The sequence below is a fragment of the Abramis brama genome (genome assembly GCF_963993115.1).
Source record: "Abramis brama genome assembly, chromosome: 1".
Lineage (NCBI taxonomy): Eukaryota > Metazoa > Chordata > Actinopteri > Cypriniformes > Leuciscidae > Abramis > Abramis brama.
Window position 1 is genome coordinate 355,001 of NC_139963.1, and position 17,092 is coordinate 372,092.

The 17,092-nt window shown below is 40.2% G+C and overlaps 2 protein-coding genes across 4 annotated transcripts in view; one reads left to right on the forward strand and one right to left on the reverse strand.

Moving 5' to 3' along the window:
* LOC311091149 (hydroperoxide isomerase ALOXE3-like) overlaps positions 1 to 10,629 on the forward strand; it is a 28,969-nt gene extending 18,340 nt beyond the window's left edge. For both annotated transcript variants that reach the window (XM_084126941.1, XM_084126942.1), the window contains 5 exons: positions 1,434 to 1,602; positions 6,973 to 7,094; positions 8,698 to 8,798; positions 9,849 to 10,019; positions 10,293 to 10,629. In XM_084126941.1, the coding sequence (XP_083983067.1) occupies positions 1,434 to 1,602; positions 6,973 to 7,094; positions 8,698 to 8,798; positions 9,849 to 10,019; positions 10,293 to 10,472 (743 nt within the window). In that variant the 3' untranslated portion in view covers positions 10,473 to 10,629. The remainder of the gene's footprint in view (positions 1 to 1,433; positions 1,603 to 6,972; positions 7,095 to 8,697; positions 8,799 to 9,848; positions 10,020 to 10,292) is intronic.
* Positions 10,630 to 11,434: 805 nt separating this feature from the next.
* Positions 11,435 to 16,915, reverse strand: LOC311066264 (uncharacterized protein). Of its 2 annotated transcripts, XM_084087330.1 has the most exons (3): positions 16,284 to 16,915; positions 13,992 to 14,110; positions 11,435 to 12,500 (listed from the first exon to the last, which is right to left on the reverse strand). In XM_084087330.1, exons 1-3 carry the CDS (start codon positions 16,302 to 16,304, stop codon positions 12,170 to 12,172), a joined length of 471 nt encoding a protein of 156 aa, XP_083943456.1. In that variant the 5' UTR covers positions 16,305 to 16,915; the 3' UTR covers positions 11,435 to 12,169. The 2 variants fall into 2 exon arrangements, 1 of the variants encoding a protein (XP_083943456.1); XR_014603048.1 differs by lacking the exon at positions 13,992 to 14,110 and having other exon boundaries at positions 11,435 to 12,503; positions 16,284 to 16,914.
* Between the last annotated feature and the right edge of the window lie 177 nt (positions 16,916 to 17,092).

Below are 17,092 nucleotides of genomic sequence, written 5' to 3' on the forward strand. Positions count from 1 at the left end.
ATTATTTGAAGTAATTCATCAGAAAAAATTGATGTTATGCTGTTACAAGAGACACATACTGATTCTAATAATGCTGCTGATTGGGCAGTGGAGTGGGGTTGCTGTTCTAAGTCACAATACCACAGTATTAGTGGTGGAGTCGCTGTTCTCTTCGCTAAGGGCTTCAGCCCACACTCTTATCAGGTTGAAGAGGTTATTAAAGGTAGACTTTTAAAAGTAAGAGCCTCTTTTGAAAATGTTGTCTTTGTTTTTATTTGTGTGTATATACCAACTTCAGCTGTTGAGAGAATGCTTTTTTTAAGTACTTTGTCTTCTGTCTTACAAAATGTTGCTGTTGATGAGTGGTGTTTTTAATTGCACAGAGTCTAATTTGGACAGAAATCGTGTGGAACCTCATGTACCCTCACGTCAGCGTCTTGTTCAGCTGAAAAACACACATGAATTAGTTGATGTTTGGAGGCAGCTTAATGGAGAAAAAAGGCAATACACTTGGTCTCATGTTCGTGGTAATACAATTTCTTTAGCACGACTGGATAAGTTTTGTGTTTTTAAACATCATGGCAGTATTGTTGAGCGCTGTTCTATTATTCGGATCATAGTATGGTGCAGTGCGGTATCTGTTTAAATTCTATCAAGCCAAAGAGTGCCTATTGGCACTTAAATACCACTTTATTGGACGACAAGTGTTTTAGGGAAAGTTTTAAATATTTTTGGAGTATGTTTAAAACTACAAATAATTCTGTTAGAACACTGCAGCAATGGTGGGACTTTGGGAAAGTCCAGATAAAGCAACTATGTCAGCAATACTCTCAGAACGTCACTAGAGAGGTAACCCTGGGTTTGAGCTCCTTAGAGACTGATATTTTAAAATTGCAAGAATTGGCTCACTTGCCTGAGGTGGAGTCTCTTATAAACAATATCTGACCTTTTAGGGGTTAAAACGCAGGGTGCTCTGGTCAGGTCACGTTTTCTAAGCATAAATGAAATGGATGCACCATCAAGGTTTTTCTTTAGCTTGGAAAGGAAGAATGGGCAGAACAGAGTTATTCATGCCTTACGGTCTGAATCTGGAGCATTGCTGACTGACCCTAAGGACATCCGTAAGAGAGCAGCCAATTTTTATGAGTCTTTATATAAAAATGAACTGGGTCCAGATTATAGGTGTGACAGTGCTTTTTTTGAAAATCTTCCTCAAGTGGCAGAGGAAGTCAACGCAAAGATCTCAGGTGCTGTGACCTGGCGCGGATTAATGCACAGGCTTGCCTAGGCTGCAGCCTAGGGGCCCCACGTGTGCAGGGGCCTCGAATTGGCCAGAATTTTTTTTTTTTTTTTACTTAAGCGCAAAGGCACGGCGCCAGGATTCCAGTTTTGGATGGGCCAGACCAATTGTGGGTGGGCCTTAAATTAAAAACTTTATCCAATCACTGTTTCAGGGCTATCATCCACTCGCGAGGCAGAGGCGCTGAGAGGCAGAGGCGTTGGCGCCCTCCTAGCAACGGCGCTGGTCGCGCTAGCACCCTGGGGTGGCAGAGACGAAGATGTGCTAGGTGATGTGGATCTCAGCTCTCTTCATCTCCTGGTTGCAGCGATGACTCCGAGACTGTACGTGCGTGTTTAAGGTAGCCTACCTAAACAACAACTGTTGCAACAGGGCCGAGGGCTGGGTTAGAAAATATGTGACGTCATTATGTTTTTTAATTTAATCAATGTTGATTATGAAAGTGAGCATGCAGCATGAGAAAGATATTATACATCATGAGATGTGCAATGTCTGGAGACATGGAGTGGGTAAAACATGATTTTGACCACTTAATTGAGTCTTGTTTTGTAGAAAGTCTCTTTTTAAAAGATTTTCGTTTTGTATAAATTGTATCTTAATTTTGAGCAATATTTTATCATGTTTTATCAATGTTTTATTTTAGCCTGTATTTACTAAATAAGAAGCAAATATATAGCAGACAATGTAATAAGGCGCCAACACGATCACTTGCATTGCACGTGAACTGGAGGGCGGCGAAACTCAGCTTGTGCCTCACAGATTTGAGAAATATAGGCTATCTATTATAGAAAGCTTGAAATGTCTACTTGCAAACTAAAATATTCAAAACCAAAAGAAATAGGCTACTCTCTGAATATATCATCTGAAATGTGCATTTCTCTCTGGCGTTCATGGCGAGTCAGCATCGTCATCTTCATCTTTGCAGCGACACTGAAAACACCAGTATATTAATAAATAATGTCTCCTTGCTTTTTAGACACATTCATAATCATTACTTTTACCGGTTCTTTGTGGCAAGCTTTATGCGTGCGTTCGTGCGCTTGAATGCGGCTATATGTAGGCTAAACGCTCTTAGGGTATATAAGTATTTAAATTAATATAAAGGGGCGTTTTGTCCACGAATGGCTTAAATGAACAACTACTAGTCGACTAGAAAAAAAATTAGTCGGAGGTAGCCCTTATTCCACATATATTCGAGCCAGGCAGCAGGCCATTCTTCTGTGTTGAGCGTGTGACCCTGCGGAATGAGCGAGCGGAGCGGAATATTCAGAAATGCGACTATTTTAGCAAAAATTATGAGCTTATTGACGATTTTTTTATAATTCTTGACAAAATTAGAATATATTAAAAGTTTTTTTTGGAAGAAGAAGAAAAGTTTTGGGTGGGCCTGTTGAAAAGTGGGTGGGCCTAGGCCCGTCAGGCCCACCCATAACCGCGCCGCGAACAAAAAAAGACCCTAATTGGCCCATTAAAAAAAAAAAAAGAAGAAAAAAGAAAAACAAGCAGGTGATTGGGTAGATGTGAATTGGCCACCACTTGAAGGAATGTAAAGGAAACACTGTAGTGTTGGCTCTCTCAATGGGTCTCATTCATGAAACACGAGCAGAACGAATTTTTGTGTAAATCGTGTGTAAAGTGGTTCTGGCGTAAATTTTCGGATTCATTAAAATGTTCGTATTTTCCAAATGTTAGTTCGTAGCCTACGAAATAAATCTACACCTGCTCCCAGCCACGCGTAAATAGTGCGTTTAACATCCGAACGTTTTTCTCATTAATAAGGCTGCATTTTAATTCACCTTAATCGGGTACATATTTATTTACACAGCATTTTGAAAAAATATTATATATAGTAATTACATACGGTTTTTATTTTTACTTTTATTACGATAGCCAGTAGGCTAATAGCATCTGCAAACGGAACACAAGTCCGCAAGTTTTTTTAGTTTTTTTATTCAAGCTGTTTATTCATTTTTTTTTTTTATTTATTTTTTTTTACAAGTCCGCAAGTCACAAGTGTTGCAGCCAAGCTTCATGTCGAACCATTTTCTTTTAACTTCTGGGACTGTTCGATTAACAGATGAAACTCCATTAACTGCATCTGTAATATGCTGCCAAAAATCCTTTTTTTTAGGACCTGATACGCCACTATGTACGCTTGAAAATAAAATGTGGCGTTTTGAATTAACTTCTCATAAAAAAAAAACTTCAATTTCTGCATCTGAGAAATTTCTCTTCTTCATTCGCTTTTGAGAGAACATGTTGAAATCCTTCGTTTGGTGTCATAATATGAAGCCCATATATAGTTGTCAGTCGGTTTTAATGTGCGGGATTTATGGTAATTGAGAGAACGAGCGTGCACGCGCGTCCCATTTACGACTGATTGGAATTCATTAACACACACACACATTTCACTATCAAATCTGACGTTTACGAAGTATTTGTGAATCAGGAGAAGAATTTTCGGGAATGTCTCTTTACGTGCAAATCACTCACATATTTACTCGTATATTTACGAATGTTTCATGAATGAGACCCAATGTGTGTATGCCAGTTCACCATAGTTGCGTGTGGACCATGTATGGCACTAAATACATTTTTAGGGGGGGCCTCACACAAAGAGCAGCTTAGGGGCCCCTGACCACCTTAATCCGCCCCTGGCTGTGACCATGGGGGAACTGGTTAAAGCCCTCCAAGGCATGCCGTTGGGAAAAGCACCAGGGGTTGATGGTCTGCCTGTTGACTTTTATAAGTCCCTTTGGTCAGAGATTGGAGAGGACTTGCTAGAGGTACTGAATGACAGTTTAGCGGAGGGCTTCTGCCGTTGAGTTGCCGCAGAGCGGTCCTGACTCTCCTACCCAAGAAGGGTGATCTGACGGACATCAGGCGCTGGCGGCCGGTCTCCCTCCTGTGCGGCGACTACAAGCTGCTTTCTAAGGTCTTAGCTAATCGATTGGCAGAGGTTATGGACCAGGTAATTCATCCTGACCAGACATACTGCGTCCCCGGGAGGTCAATTTTTGATAATGTTTTTCTGATTCGTGATCTTCTTGATGTCTCTAAGAGGCTAAATTTGGATTATGGCTTAATATCATTAGATCAAGAGAAAGCCTTTGATCGCGTTGAGCACACTTATTTATGGAGAGTTCTGGAAGCCTTTGGTTTTTGCAAAACATTTATAGATCAGGTGAAAGTTCTCTATGGTGACGTTCAGAGCATTCTCAAGGTTAGCGGTGGTTTGTGTGCTCCCTTTAAAGCCTGCAGAGGTATTAGACAGGGGTGTTCCCTTTCTGGTATGCTCTATTCTTTGGCCATAGAGCCTTTATTACAGCAAATTAGGTTGAAACTTGAAGGTATTTCTTTGCCAACGTGTAATTGCAACTTTTCATTATCAGCGTATGCTGATGGTTTAGTAGTTATGATCAGTGAGCAAAGTGATGTGCAGGTTTTATTCGAATTGCTTGCAGATTTTAAAACCTTGTCTTCTGCTAATGTAAATTGGAAATAAGAGTGAAGCCCTTCTGATAGGAAGCTGGGAAAGTGGAAAACCACAACTCCCTTCTGGTTTACAGTGGGGAAAAGAAGGATTTCGATATTTGGGGGGTTTTCTGGGTGAGGAGGCAGTAGTACAGAAAAACTGGGAAGGTTTAATTGAAAAAGTCAAAGGACGCTTAGACAAGTGGAAGTATTTGTCTCCAAAATTGTCATATAGAGGATGCATTTTAATTGTTAACAACTTGGTGGCGTCTTCCTTATGGCATAGGTTTGCCTGTGTAGATCCTCCTTTGCAATTACTTTTAAAAATTCAGACTCTCATGGTGAACTTTTTTTGGGATAGGTTACATTGGGTTTCACAAAATGTTTTGTTTTTGCCTAAGGAGGAGGGTGGCCAAGGACTAATGCATCTTCAAAGCAGAATTGCAGGCTTTCGGTTGCAGTTTGTGCAAAGATTGCTGGATGGACCTTCAGACTGTAACTGGCGCGCTGTTTCATGCCTGATTCTACGGAGTTTTGCAGGTTTGGGACTGGACAAAGCACTTTTCCTAATGGATCCCCTAAAACTGGACACCTCTAAGTTGCCAATTTTTTTATAGGAATACTTTTAAAGTTTGGAGTCTCTTTGTTGTTCAACGTCCATAAAACTCACCTTCTCTTCTCTGGTTACTGGAGGAGCCTTTAATCTATGGCGCTCGGTTGGATTTAACGGACAGTTCCTTTTTTCCTGGACTCAATAGGGTGCTGGTGGGACATGACGTTATCACTCTGAGTCAGCTACTGAACATTGTAGGGCTGGATTTCAAGGATGAAGTAGCTCTAGCTCCACACTTGGGAATCAGGTCTATTCGTCTGGTTACCCAGTTGCTCATGAAATGGAAAGCTGCTCTTGAAACAGCTGAAATGGAATTGTTAACGGAATATTGTGAGGGCTCTTGTGTTGCAAATCCCAAGGACTCTTTTCCTTGTTTATCTTTGTCTATAAATGTTGAAGGGATTTTTTCCCCTTTTAAAAAAAATTCTGCGTCTTTGTGTAAAGACTTTTTTTTAAGTGCTGGTAAATCTTTGTACAGGTCTTGTGTTTTGGTGTTTAGCAAAAATGTTTTAAGTACAAGAGTTGATACTCCCTGGCGTGCTGTTTTTAAACTGGATGAAGGCGTAAAGCCTGAGTAAAACCACCGTTGACCAAGAGAACAGGTGATTTACAATGGAAGATCATTCATGGTGCTGTTGCGGTTAACGCTTTTGTTTCAGTTTTAAACCCTGAGGTTGACTCTGGATGTCTTTAAACCCTGAGGTTGACTCTGGATGTCTTTAAACCCTGAGGTTGACTCTGGATGTCCTTTTTGCTCTACTAGAGAAACCATTTTTCATGTGTTCATGAATTGTTGTAGACTACAACCTTTGTTTGAAGTTATAAGCGATGTTTTTATGAGGTGCAATGAGACCTTTTCTTGGAGACGTTTATTTTGGGGTACAAGTATGTGAGGGAAAAAAGTGTTGTCTGTCAGCTTCTGAATTTTGTTCTAGGCCAAGCAAAACTGGCCATTTATTTAAGTAGAAAAAAGAAAATAGAACAGAATCTAAATCAGAATATGGTTGCCTTGTTTTCTAACTTGGTGAAGTCAAGAGTTATGGTAGATTTTTTATATTATAAGTCTATTGATGATTTTGTTACATTTGAATGTATTTGGTGCTACAAGGAGGCTCTGTGTTTTTGAGGGTGAATTGATTTTTGTGCTGTGAGTTTTTCTTTATTTTTATTTTTTTATTTTGTACATATATACTTTGGTGTAGAAGTCTATGGTAAATACTAGGTAATGTCTTGTATACTGTATTGTAATAAAAGTTTTGTTAAAATCAAATCAAATCTCTCTTTCTCTCTCTCTCTCTCTCTCTCTCTCTCTCTCTCTATCTCTCTCTCTCTCTCTCTCTCTCTGTGTGTCACATAATACATCCAGTTTTTGGGGCTGAACTAATACATCCTGGTGCAATTTCTGATTCATAATTCAACAAATACAGTGTCAATTATACAGGTTCATGGGTTTATTAGTCAGTAAGCACATGCTGCACATGAACTGTGTTGTAAGTCGCTTTGAATAAATTCCTGCTTAAGAAACAAATGCAAGGCAAATCTTCAAAAAAAGTAAAGCTGTAAATATGTAAACCTGGAAAACATCTGACTGTGAGTTTGCTTACAGGTTTGTTGCAGCTTTCTTGTCACTCTACTATCAACCTGATGAACACGTGCAGAAGGACACAGAGCTGCAGTGTTGGATCAGTGAGATATTCACCAATGGCTTCCTGGGAAGAGATTCCTCAGGTCTGTTATTAGTCCGTTATCAGGGCTGTTGCAGTTGAAGATGCTGCAATGTGATTTCTGGTGGGATAAAAATGTGTCTAGACCAAGTCAAGTCATCTTCATTTATATAGCGCTTTTAACAATGTAGATTGTTCCAAAGCGTCTTTACAGAGATACAAGGATAGTTTAAAGTAACAGAGATTGTTTTGGCTTTATAGCAGTTCTTTAATAAAGTTATTTTCCAGCTAAAATTAGTTTGACTGATTCACTTCCGTCGCAACGATCATTAGTTATTAACTTGGGGGCCGCTAACACGACACCGTTTCAACAGGAAACTCTACACAGACTTTAAACGCAAAACCTGTGAGAACGCTGATGGCGTGCACATGCGTATTACTAGTTCAGTCTATTAGTATGCGCGTTTGAATATATGTGCGCAGGTTTGTAATTCCCTACAAACCAAGCCTTAAAAAACGACTTGTCTGGCCTTAACATTTTTGATACAAAATTTTATCACTTCGGGGTAGATAAGCGAACCGAATTTTCCTGACAACGCTTTATCTGTAGAGTGGTAAAGGGATCCTCCATAGGGAGAGACTAGTTGGCACTTCAGCACTGTGTCATCGGGTCCAGGCGAAGGTCCTTTGTCAGATCTGGATACGGCCTGGATCCGGCAGGCTGCGGGAAAACCTCGGGATAAACACAGACACTAAAATTAGCGTAGACGCCATTCTTCAGTTGATTTTGATATTCTAGGTATTATTAACTGGCCGGAATTTTGAGATCGCAGTAGACGTGAAGGACTATAATGCGTTAAGAGCTCGCTCGTTTTGGACCAGCTGTAGTTTGTTTATTAAGCGTGCAGGGCAACCACCCAGTAGAGCATTACAATAATCTAGTAGAAGGAACCAATGAGTATGCATTTCCAACGGAATTGTTGCCATATTAGGACATTTAATCCAACAAAGGTTTCCTTTCTTTTGTGTGTGTGTTCAGATTAGTATTTGCACAGCATAAGATATATAGAATCATTGATAGAATAGATAGATAGAATAGATGGAAAATCTATTGGAAAATCTATCATTTTTGATATTTGCTTTGAGGAACAACCTCTTTTGTAACCCCCACTGTAATTCACTGTTTTATGGAAAATAACTGAACCAGGTCAATAGTTAAAGTTAGTTTGGTTTATGGCTTCACTTTCCATTTTTGAGTGAGTGAGTGAGTGTGAGTGAGTGAGTGAGTGAGTGAGTGAGTGAGTGAGTGAGTGAGTGAGTGAGTGAGTGAGTGAGTGTGAGTGAGTGAGTGAGTGTGAGTGAGTGAGTATGAGTGAGTGAGTGAGTGAGTGAGTGAGTATGTGTGTGTGAGTGTGTGAGTGAGTGAGTGAGTGAGTGAGAGTGAGTAAGTGAGTGAGAGTGAGAGTGAGTGAGAGTGTGAGTGAGTGAGTGAGTGAGTGAGTGAGTGAGTGAGTGAGTGAGTGAGTGAGTGAGTGAGTGAGTGAGTGAGTGAGTGTGAGTGAGTGTGAGTGAGTGAGTGAGTGAGTGTGAGTGAGTGAGTGAGTGAGCATGTCTAAATATCCTAAACTGAGTTCCTCACAGAAACAGCCTTTCATTCTTCTTCCCAGGAATACCATCATCTTTTCAGACATTGGAAGAGCTTATCAAGTTTGTCACCATGGTGATCTTCACTGCATCAGCCCAACATGCCGCTGTAAACAGTGGACAGGTCAGTTAGTACAAGTCAATTCACTTCCAATCACACAGAGCCATTAAAGCTGCAGGCCGTGATCCTAATCTCATACACTTTTCCTCAAATCCAGCGAATTCCGCCACACATTCCTCTAGCTGTGCATTCAGTGTCACGTGTTCATGTGTTTTGATTCATGTGTATAGTTCTGTTCCAGTGTTTTGCAGCCTGTGTGTTGAGCCGAGCGCACACTGTGCGATTTTGGCCACGATTAGGCCGTCTGAGAGAAATTTAGCAAATCCTAAAAGATTCCTCTGATCTTTGGCTAAAATCTGAAGTCTTCGATCGTTAGTTTGACATATGACCGCTGCGATCACATTTTACCACTGTCAGAAGATTTGAATCTCAGTCCTGCAGTGTGACTTCTCCTACGACGACCATCAAATTGTCTTTGTTTTTCAAGACAAGCCATGACCAAAATTAACGTTAGAGATTTCTTTGTACCCATCATTTCAATCCTGCGTGTAACCGAGCCATAAACAATCCCAGCCGATCAAGCTTCAGCAGCATGAAGGGGAGGGTTTTCATTTGATTGGCTATTGAGCACAAATGTCAACAACCTTTCACAAACCCATATTTGCAGATTCTGCTTTAAACTGTTTCTGTTATTAACATTACCTCAAGAAGCTTTAACCTCCTAGGGCAGCGGTTCTCTAAGTGTGGGGGTGCACAGATACTGCAGAGCTGGCGCAGGAGATCAGCAGAGAAACTGAACTCAGACGTTACAGCGGCTTTCAAGTGCTGAATAGTGGTTGGCGCTCTGCCTTGATAAAGCAGCACCGATCGCCAATTCCACTGAATCGTTCTTCTTAAGACTGTTGAATTGTCACCAGATTGTTTTTAAGTGTTTAAGGGGGACATGACTAAAAAGTTTGAGAACCCCTGCCCTATTGCAAGTAGCCCAGGACGACAAGAAAAACCTGTCAATATCCACTTTCCATGGCCTAAGTCATGTTAATTATGTGCTCTTGTTATTCTTTATAAATATTTGACTTGTATATCACATTTCTCACAAATTCTTCCCCCCAGTATGACTTTGGCGGCTGGATGCCTAACTACCCCACTCTCCTCCGAAAGCCTCCTCCCAAGAAGAAAGGCCAGACCGATGAGCGCACGATCCTGGAGACCCTGCCTGATGCGAGCACGACGGTGAATGGGGTGGCTGTCCTGAGACTCCTGAGCAACGACTCTGCAGACCACGTGAGTTTTACACCATCAGGGCACATGTTAAAAGACTGCAAAATGGTGTCATATTACTCTGGATGACAGTGGCTTACTTGCACTGCTTTCATTCCTCTAGTTTGCATTACCTAATTGTTACATTACAAAGCAGATTAGCAAACAGTAAGCATGTGTTGCAGTGGGCTCTTACAGAGTATTAGTGCTGTCATACGCACTGTGTTAAACATTGTTATAAACATGTTTCTTATCAACATGTTATTTACAATTACAACCTTGATACCCTGTCCGTAGTACCCTCTGGGAGAATTCCCTGAAAATCTGTATGATGAAGAGGTCCCCTGCAAGCTCATTAAAGATTTTAAAGAGGATCTGAGGAAGATGTCAGATGACATCAAGAAGCGGAACAAGACGTTGGAGCTTCCCTACACCTATCTGAACCCCGAAAATGTGGACAACAGTGTAGCCATCTGAAAGGATACAGTAGTCCTTAATACATTTGTCTTTCTATTAATAGCTTTGTAAATAAAAATAAAGACCAAAGCAAAAATAAATCACAGTGAGTCATGGATGTTGCCTTTCAGAGAAAATAAAAAATGATGTGAAAGGTTCTGCTTAATGTGTGGTGCATTTGCTTTTTAACTTGTGGATTATGATATATGTTTTTACAGCTGTGGTGCCATCTAGTGACATTAATCAGTACAATCCTGCAATATTAAACACTGCATATGTGGCAGGACCGTCAGGTAATGGGAAAAATAGAGACCCCAGAACTATACTTAACACTCGCCTACGCCACCCGGAATACACTGGGAATATCAGCCCTATACAGGGGGGCACACAGGTTCGTTACCAATATGCGGGCGAGTAGAGAGACAGGTCTATATTCCCAAGTCACAAAAAAGGAACAAAGAAAAAACAAAAACAACTGCAAATGTACAAAATAAAAAATACAAATAAAAAAGAAAATTGAAAGTAGGGAGATGGACTGCTGTAGCCCTCAATTGCTACACCCCGCTTAACTACACACACACACACACACAGGTGATAATCTATCCAACCTATGAGGCACACACAGAACACAATGTGGACACCATTAAGTGACAGCAGTACACAAGTGACCTAACCCTTTTTTCAGTTGCTTATAAACATATTAATGGCAAAGGTATAATTACACTCTATTTAGCACAAACAGGGCTACCATAATATGTGAGCAACATGTATGTACATGTTTGTATTGAGAATAATGTTTATTGCATGGTTATTGAAAAAATTAAAAACTAAAGTTTCTGAAATAAGGCCACAAAACACATACTAAATATGTGTCCACAAGACTTTTGACTAATGGATGTCGTCGCCTAGGGTTTTTTCTTCAAAATGATCTGAAAATCATCCTGCCTAATCATTCACATAAAACATACATTAATTTAAATTTTGCAAGACACTTTCTGTTTGGAAAGGACATATGCGAGTGGGTGTCAACGATCCAACACCATCATGCATATTTAGCGGTTCACACCTGAGGAGACAATGGGGCCTGCATACTTAATGAGCCATTCATTCAGGTGTGTCACTGAGCCACAAGAAAGAATGCAAGAGCAATATGTATATATATATATATATTCTACCAAATTGGTTCACAGTTGGAAGCATCTCATTTTTTTTTTTTTTTTTCACAAATTGTGCTTGCAAATTGTATAATATCCAAGGAAAACATGTCTAGTAATTGTGCAGTTAATTCTCATATTTTCAGTTTTGGAATATGTATCCTCTCCCCAAATTTGACGTATCAGTTCAATACGGAACAAGACTTTTATGTGTCAAATACGGAACGATTCCATATTATACGGAGCGGTTGGCAACCCTACCCCACGGTGTCATTCACTACATTTCCCATCATCCTGTTCGGTGTTAGCATTGGTTCATTGCACGCAGATGTTTCCCCTCACCTTGTTAGTGTCTGTGGCTGCGTTCCAAACCACATACTTCCCTACTATTTAGTATGGGAAAAAGAGTAGGCGAGCGAAAAAGTATGTATGAATCCAAAAGAGTAGGCGAGAATAACCTGTTAATTATCGCGAGATTCGGACTTAAGTGCGTTCGAATATGCCTACTTTCCTACTATATAGTAGGCGAAAACAGTACGTGAAGGAAGCAGTACGTTCGAAACCTCAGTACTCATAAAAGAGTAGGCGAGAAGTTCCCGGATGCGGATTTGTTTTTTGCAGGGTGGTAGCGGAAGACTCATTAATATTCATTAGGGAACTCATCCACTGCTGTCGGCTGCTCGTCTGCATGCCCCTTCTTGCCATCTTCCAAGCACCTGATCCGGCAGATGCACTTTGCCGGCCAAATGTGGCCAGTGCAGAGATTAGCTGGCTGTCGGTAGTCAGTCTGTCATCAGATGCCAGCATCTTCTCCATGGGAGCCTTGTACAAGTCAGGCTCAGCCTGTAATTTTCGAACAAGGCCCTCCATCATCCCCCTGACCCGAATTTCCAGCCTGCTGACAATGGGCACAACAACATACATCAACAAGTATTGGTTAATGGTTACTAGTAACAAGTACATTTTTTGTGATGGTGTGTGTGTGTAAATGGTAGTAACTTCTGGTGTGTGTGTGTGTGTGTGTGTGTAGTAACTTCTGGTGTGTGTGTGTGTGTGTGTGTAGTAACTTCTTAAAGGATTAGTTCACCTCCAAAAAATGTTTTGCTGATAATTTACTCACCCCAATGTCTTTCTTTCTTCAGTCGAAAAGAAATTAAGGCTTTTGAGGAAAACATTCCAGGATTTTTCTACACAGAATGGACTTCAATTGCAACCAGCTATTCAAATGTTCAAAGAAGTTTCAAATGTCGGTCACAATACAGCTTCAAAGTCTCTACACGATCCCGGTCGAGAAATAAGGGTCTTAACCAGCGAAATGATTGGTTATTTTCACACAAAAAAAAATCAATTATATACTTTTAAACCACAAATGCCCGTCTTTTACCATCTCTGAGATGCGCCACATATTGCGTCATCACGTTGGAAAGGTCACAATTTTTTTAAATTAAATAAATAAATAAAACAAAAGATGTCGGACAATTTTGAAGTTGGAGGAGAAAATGAGATGGAGTTTTTCACCCTTTCCTACTTTTTTGCACCGGAGTACACAGACAAATAACTTGATGACGAGACTCGTGACCTTTCCAACGTGATGACGCAATGCGTGGCACAGCTCAGAGATGGTACAAGACGGGCATTTGTGGTTTAAAAGTATATAATTGATTTTTTTTAATGAAAATAAGTGATCGTTTCACTGGATAAGACCCTTATTTCTTGACTGGGATTGTGTCGAGCATTTGAAGCTGCACTGAGACAGACATTTGAACCTTCTTTGAACATTTGTAAAGCTGGTTGCCAATGAAGACCATTATAAATCCTGGAATGTTTTCCTCAAAAACCTTAATTTCTTTTCAGTTGAAGAAAGAAAGACATGGATATCTTGGATGAGTCAATTATCAGCAACATTTTTTGAGGATGAACTAATCCTTTAAGGTAGTAACTTCTGGTGTGAGTGTGTGTGTGTGTGTGAGTGAGTGTGTGCGAGTGAGTGTGTGCGAGTGAGTGTGTGAGAGTCACCACTGCCCCTCAAACAGACATAATTTCTGTCACCGCAAACACACACAGACACACACACACACACATTAACGCATACCTTTTATGCCCCCAAACAGGGAATGCAAACAACACCCACATCCCCCCCGTCTCTCTCTCTTGCCAGCACTAGCCAGTAAACTCACCTGACCTGAACTACATCTATGCGATAATGTCGTGAGGTGAGGGAGATGAGTTACAGCTCACCCAACAATAAAGATGACCTGAAAGTCACTATCAGAGCAAGCCTAGCCCATCCATCTCTCTCCCACTTATTTGTATTATTTCTCTGCTGTTCTGTTTAGGTGAAAAACCTCATAACATTAAAAACACTTTTAATCTGATTTCTGCCCACCTCTGCCTGTGGGATTGTCTGGATGAGCCGTCTCCAGCTGAGCAGTCGTCACTATCGCCAGCCTCGTCCACTCCTCGGCTGGGCTTTCGGTAACGCTTTAGATTACAGCCCGGAAAGTACTGCGTAATTAAAATGAAAGTACAGTATAACTTTCGGTAATTACAGTTTACCTATAAAGTACGTAGCCTACGTGTAAGTATAGGGGAATAATATGTAAAGTTTTGGGAATAAAGGGGTAACAACCAGGAAAATAACAAATTATTTAGGCAAATTATTTATACTAAGTATTTTAGAATCTTACTTTTGTGAGCAATTTAGCGAGTACATACACTGCACCTTTTTGTAATAATAGTGTATAAAAATACATAAAGGCTTTTTTTTTTAATTACGGGGTACATATCAGTGCATTTATAAAGTAGGCTAATTTGTTATTATTGCAAAGGTGCACTGATTAAGTTTCAAGGCAAGTAAAACTATTGCAACTTTTTTTTTTTTTATGCTGGGAAAATATACTCTTGTTCCATGTAGTTACAGGGTAAGTATGACATTGCGGGCTGTAAATTAAAGTGGTGCTTCTTACCCTCTTGTTTCATGTAGTTACAGGGTAAGTACAATAAAAACACATACACACACAATCTGATATCACTCGGAAAACTTTATTTGAAAAACAACTTATTTCAAAACGGATTTACAGCACTTTGTTTCTCTTGCTTGGTTTCCTCCTCCTCTTGTTCCTCTTCTTCTTTTTCTTTCTTTCCACTGATGAATCTTAAGAAGGAATCCCATGACACATCTATTGCTATTCTGTATTATGTGTTAAAAAAAAATACAGTACAGAAATGTCCTCACTATTTACTCATCTTTTACCTTCATGTCATCCGAGATGTATATGAATTTCCTTCTTCAGATTAACACAAACAAAAGTTTTTAGAAAAATAAATAATCTCTGTGAATGCATATAATTTGCATAATTATGTATAAGCTCATGTGTTCCTAAAAGTTGACAACAGCACATACAACAATAACTACAGTAATCCATACGACCCCAGTGGATGAATCAATGTCTTCTGAAGTGAAACGATAAGCGTTTGTAAGAAAAATACCAAATATATTACATTTTTAAACTGTAGACTATCGCTTCCGACCAACTGTCACCTGCGCGTTCATGAGAGGGTTGAGTAAGTTTACGCTTGACAATTTAAAGCGTGACGTAAGCGCACCGAAAAACCGAATGTCGAATTATTATTATTTTTTAATGTTTTTATTATTGCTCACAACAAAATACAAACAATAACAGATAATAATAATGAAAAACAAACCATGGAGAAGAACAGAGACACCAGTTCTCGTGCGAGTTTCACATAAACCTCCCGCGAGAATGCAATGAACGCTTAAAGCTTCACCAAACGCGAAGCCATTCAAGCCGACCCTATGAAGCCGACTCTCATGCACTCGCTGGTGACAGTTGGTCGGTAGCGAAAAGATGAGTAAATTATGAGAACATTTCTGGGTGTACTGTATTTTCTTTTAATACATAATACAGAATAGAAAAAGACTCCTTCTTAAGTTTGGCTAATCAGTGGAACGATAGAAAAAGAAGAGGAGGACCAAGAGAAGGAGGAAGCCATGCAAGAGAAACAAAAAAGGACAAAACATGCTACTTTCTGCGACTTTAATATTTGAAATGAAAAGTTGATTTAAAAAAAATAATAAAGAATAAGAAGTGTAATATGTTGTAAATCTGTTTTGAAATAAGTTGTTTTTCAAATAAAGGTTTTCCAAATGATGTCAGATTGTGTGTGTACATGTGCTTATTGTACTTACCCTGTAACTACATGAAACAAGAGGGTAAGAAGCACCACTTTAATTTACAGCCCGCAATGTCATACTTACCCTGTTACTACATGGAATACTTACAGTCTAAATAATTTGCCTAAATAATGTGTTATTTTCCTGGTTGTTACCCCTTTATTCCCAAAACTTTACATATTATTCCCCTATGCTTACACGTACGTACTTTATAGGTACACTGTAATTACCTAAAGTTACACTGTACTTTTGTTTTAATTACGCAGTATTTTCCTGGTTGTTACACCTTTATTCCCAAGACTTTACATATTGTTCCCCTATACTTACACGTAAGTACTTTATAGGTACACTGTAATTACCGAACGTTACACTGTACTTTCATTTTAATTACGCAGTACTTTCCGGGCTGTAATCTAAAGCGTTACCTTTATGAAACTATGGCTGATTGTCAAATGAACCGCATATTCATTCCAAGTTATTTACCTGTGACAGACTGGTCTGCATTTAGATCTTCAGTCATTCCCATGTACCACTGGCCTGGTATGTTGTTCTTTCCTTTGTAGGGCAGAGGAAGAGGTTATTACTTGCTATACAAGTAATAACTATATGCCTATATGCCTTCAGCCTATAGAGGACCTGGTCCTTCAGAACCCTCATCGCACTCTCCACATAATTGTTGGTGTCGTTCCCTCGTGTGGGGAGATGAGTGCGGAGACAAACTGCCCAGGCCTCACGTCTGCTGAAAATAGATGTCAGATATTAGCAATATCGTGGGTGAAGCTTAGCCGTGGAGTCCTCTAATGCCCGATGGTATGAGGCCTCAGGTTCTCCTGGATTTCTGGCATACACCATAGCCTTGAAGAGCTGTAGCAGGGTTTGACGGTCAGACTTTGGTACAGCATTGTGGGCATCCCACAGCCACCTCCACATCGCCTGCAAAATGTGGGAAACGCAGAGGATGGGGTGTGTATGTGGATAAGACTCGCTGAGAGCCTGTCGTAATGCCTGGCAGTCATCAGTCATCGCCACTTGTGGGCCGAGATCTCCCCTGCGGAAAAATGCATCCTCTGGAAGAATGCTTTTGAGGAGCTGCAGTCCTGCAGTGATGACACTCTGAGACTCAGATGATGTTAGCATTACACCCAAGGGCAGTCCTCCAATAGCTGAGTGGGTCAAAAGTAGGAACACTGCTATTTGTTCTGTCGCAATTTCCAGAAGAGTCCACAAAGACCATCTCTGCACTCTCAGGGATCATTGAATGGACTCGCCTCATGAGGGACTGCATAAGGCAA

Excerpts from the sequence above, each read along its gene's own strand:
- LOC311066264 (XM_084087330.1), bottom strand. The coding sequence starts at position 16,304 with ATGCAGACCAGTCTGTCACAG. Across the intron at positions 14,111-16,283 it reads TGCAGACCAGTCTGTCACAG|TACTTTCCGGGCTGTAATCT; the intron begins GTAAATAACTTG and ends TTAATTACGCAG. Across the intron at positions 12,501-13,991 it reads AGACAATCCCACAGGCAGAG|GCTGGAAATTCGGGTCAGGG; the intron begins GTGGGCAGAAAT and ends CATTGTCAGCAG.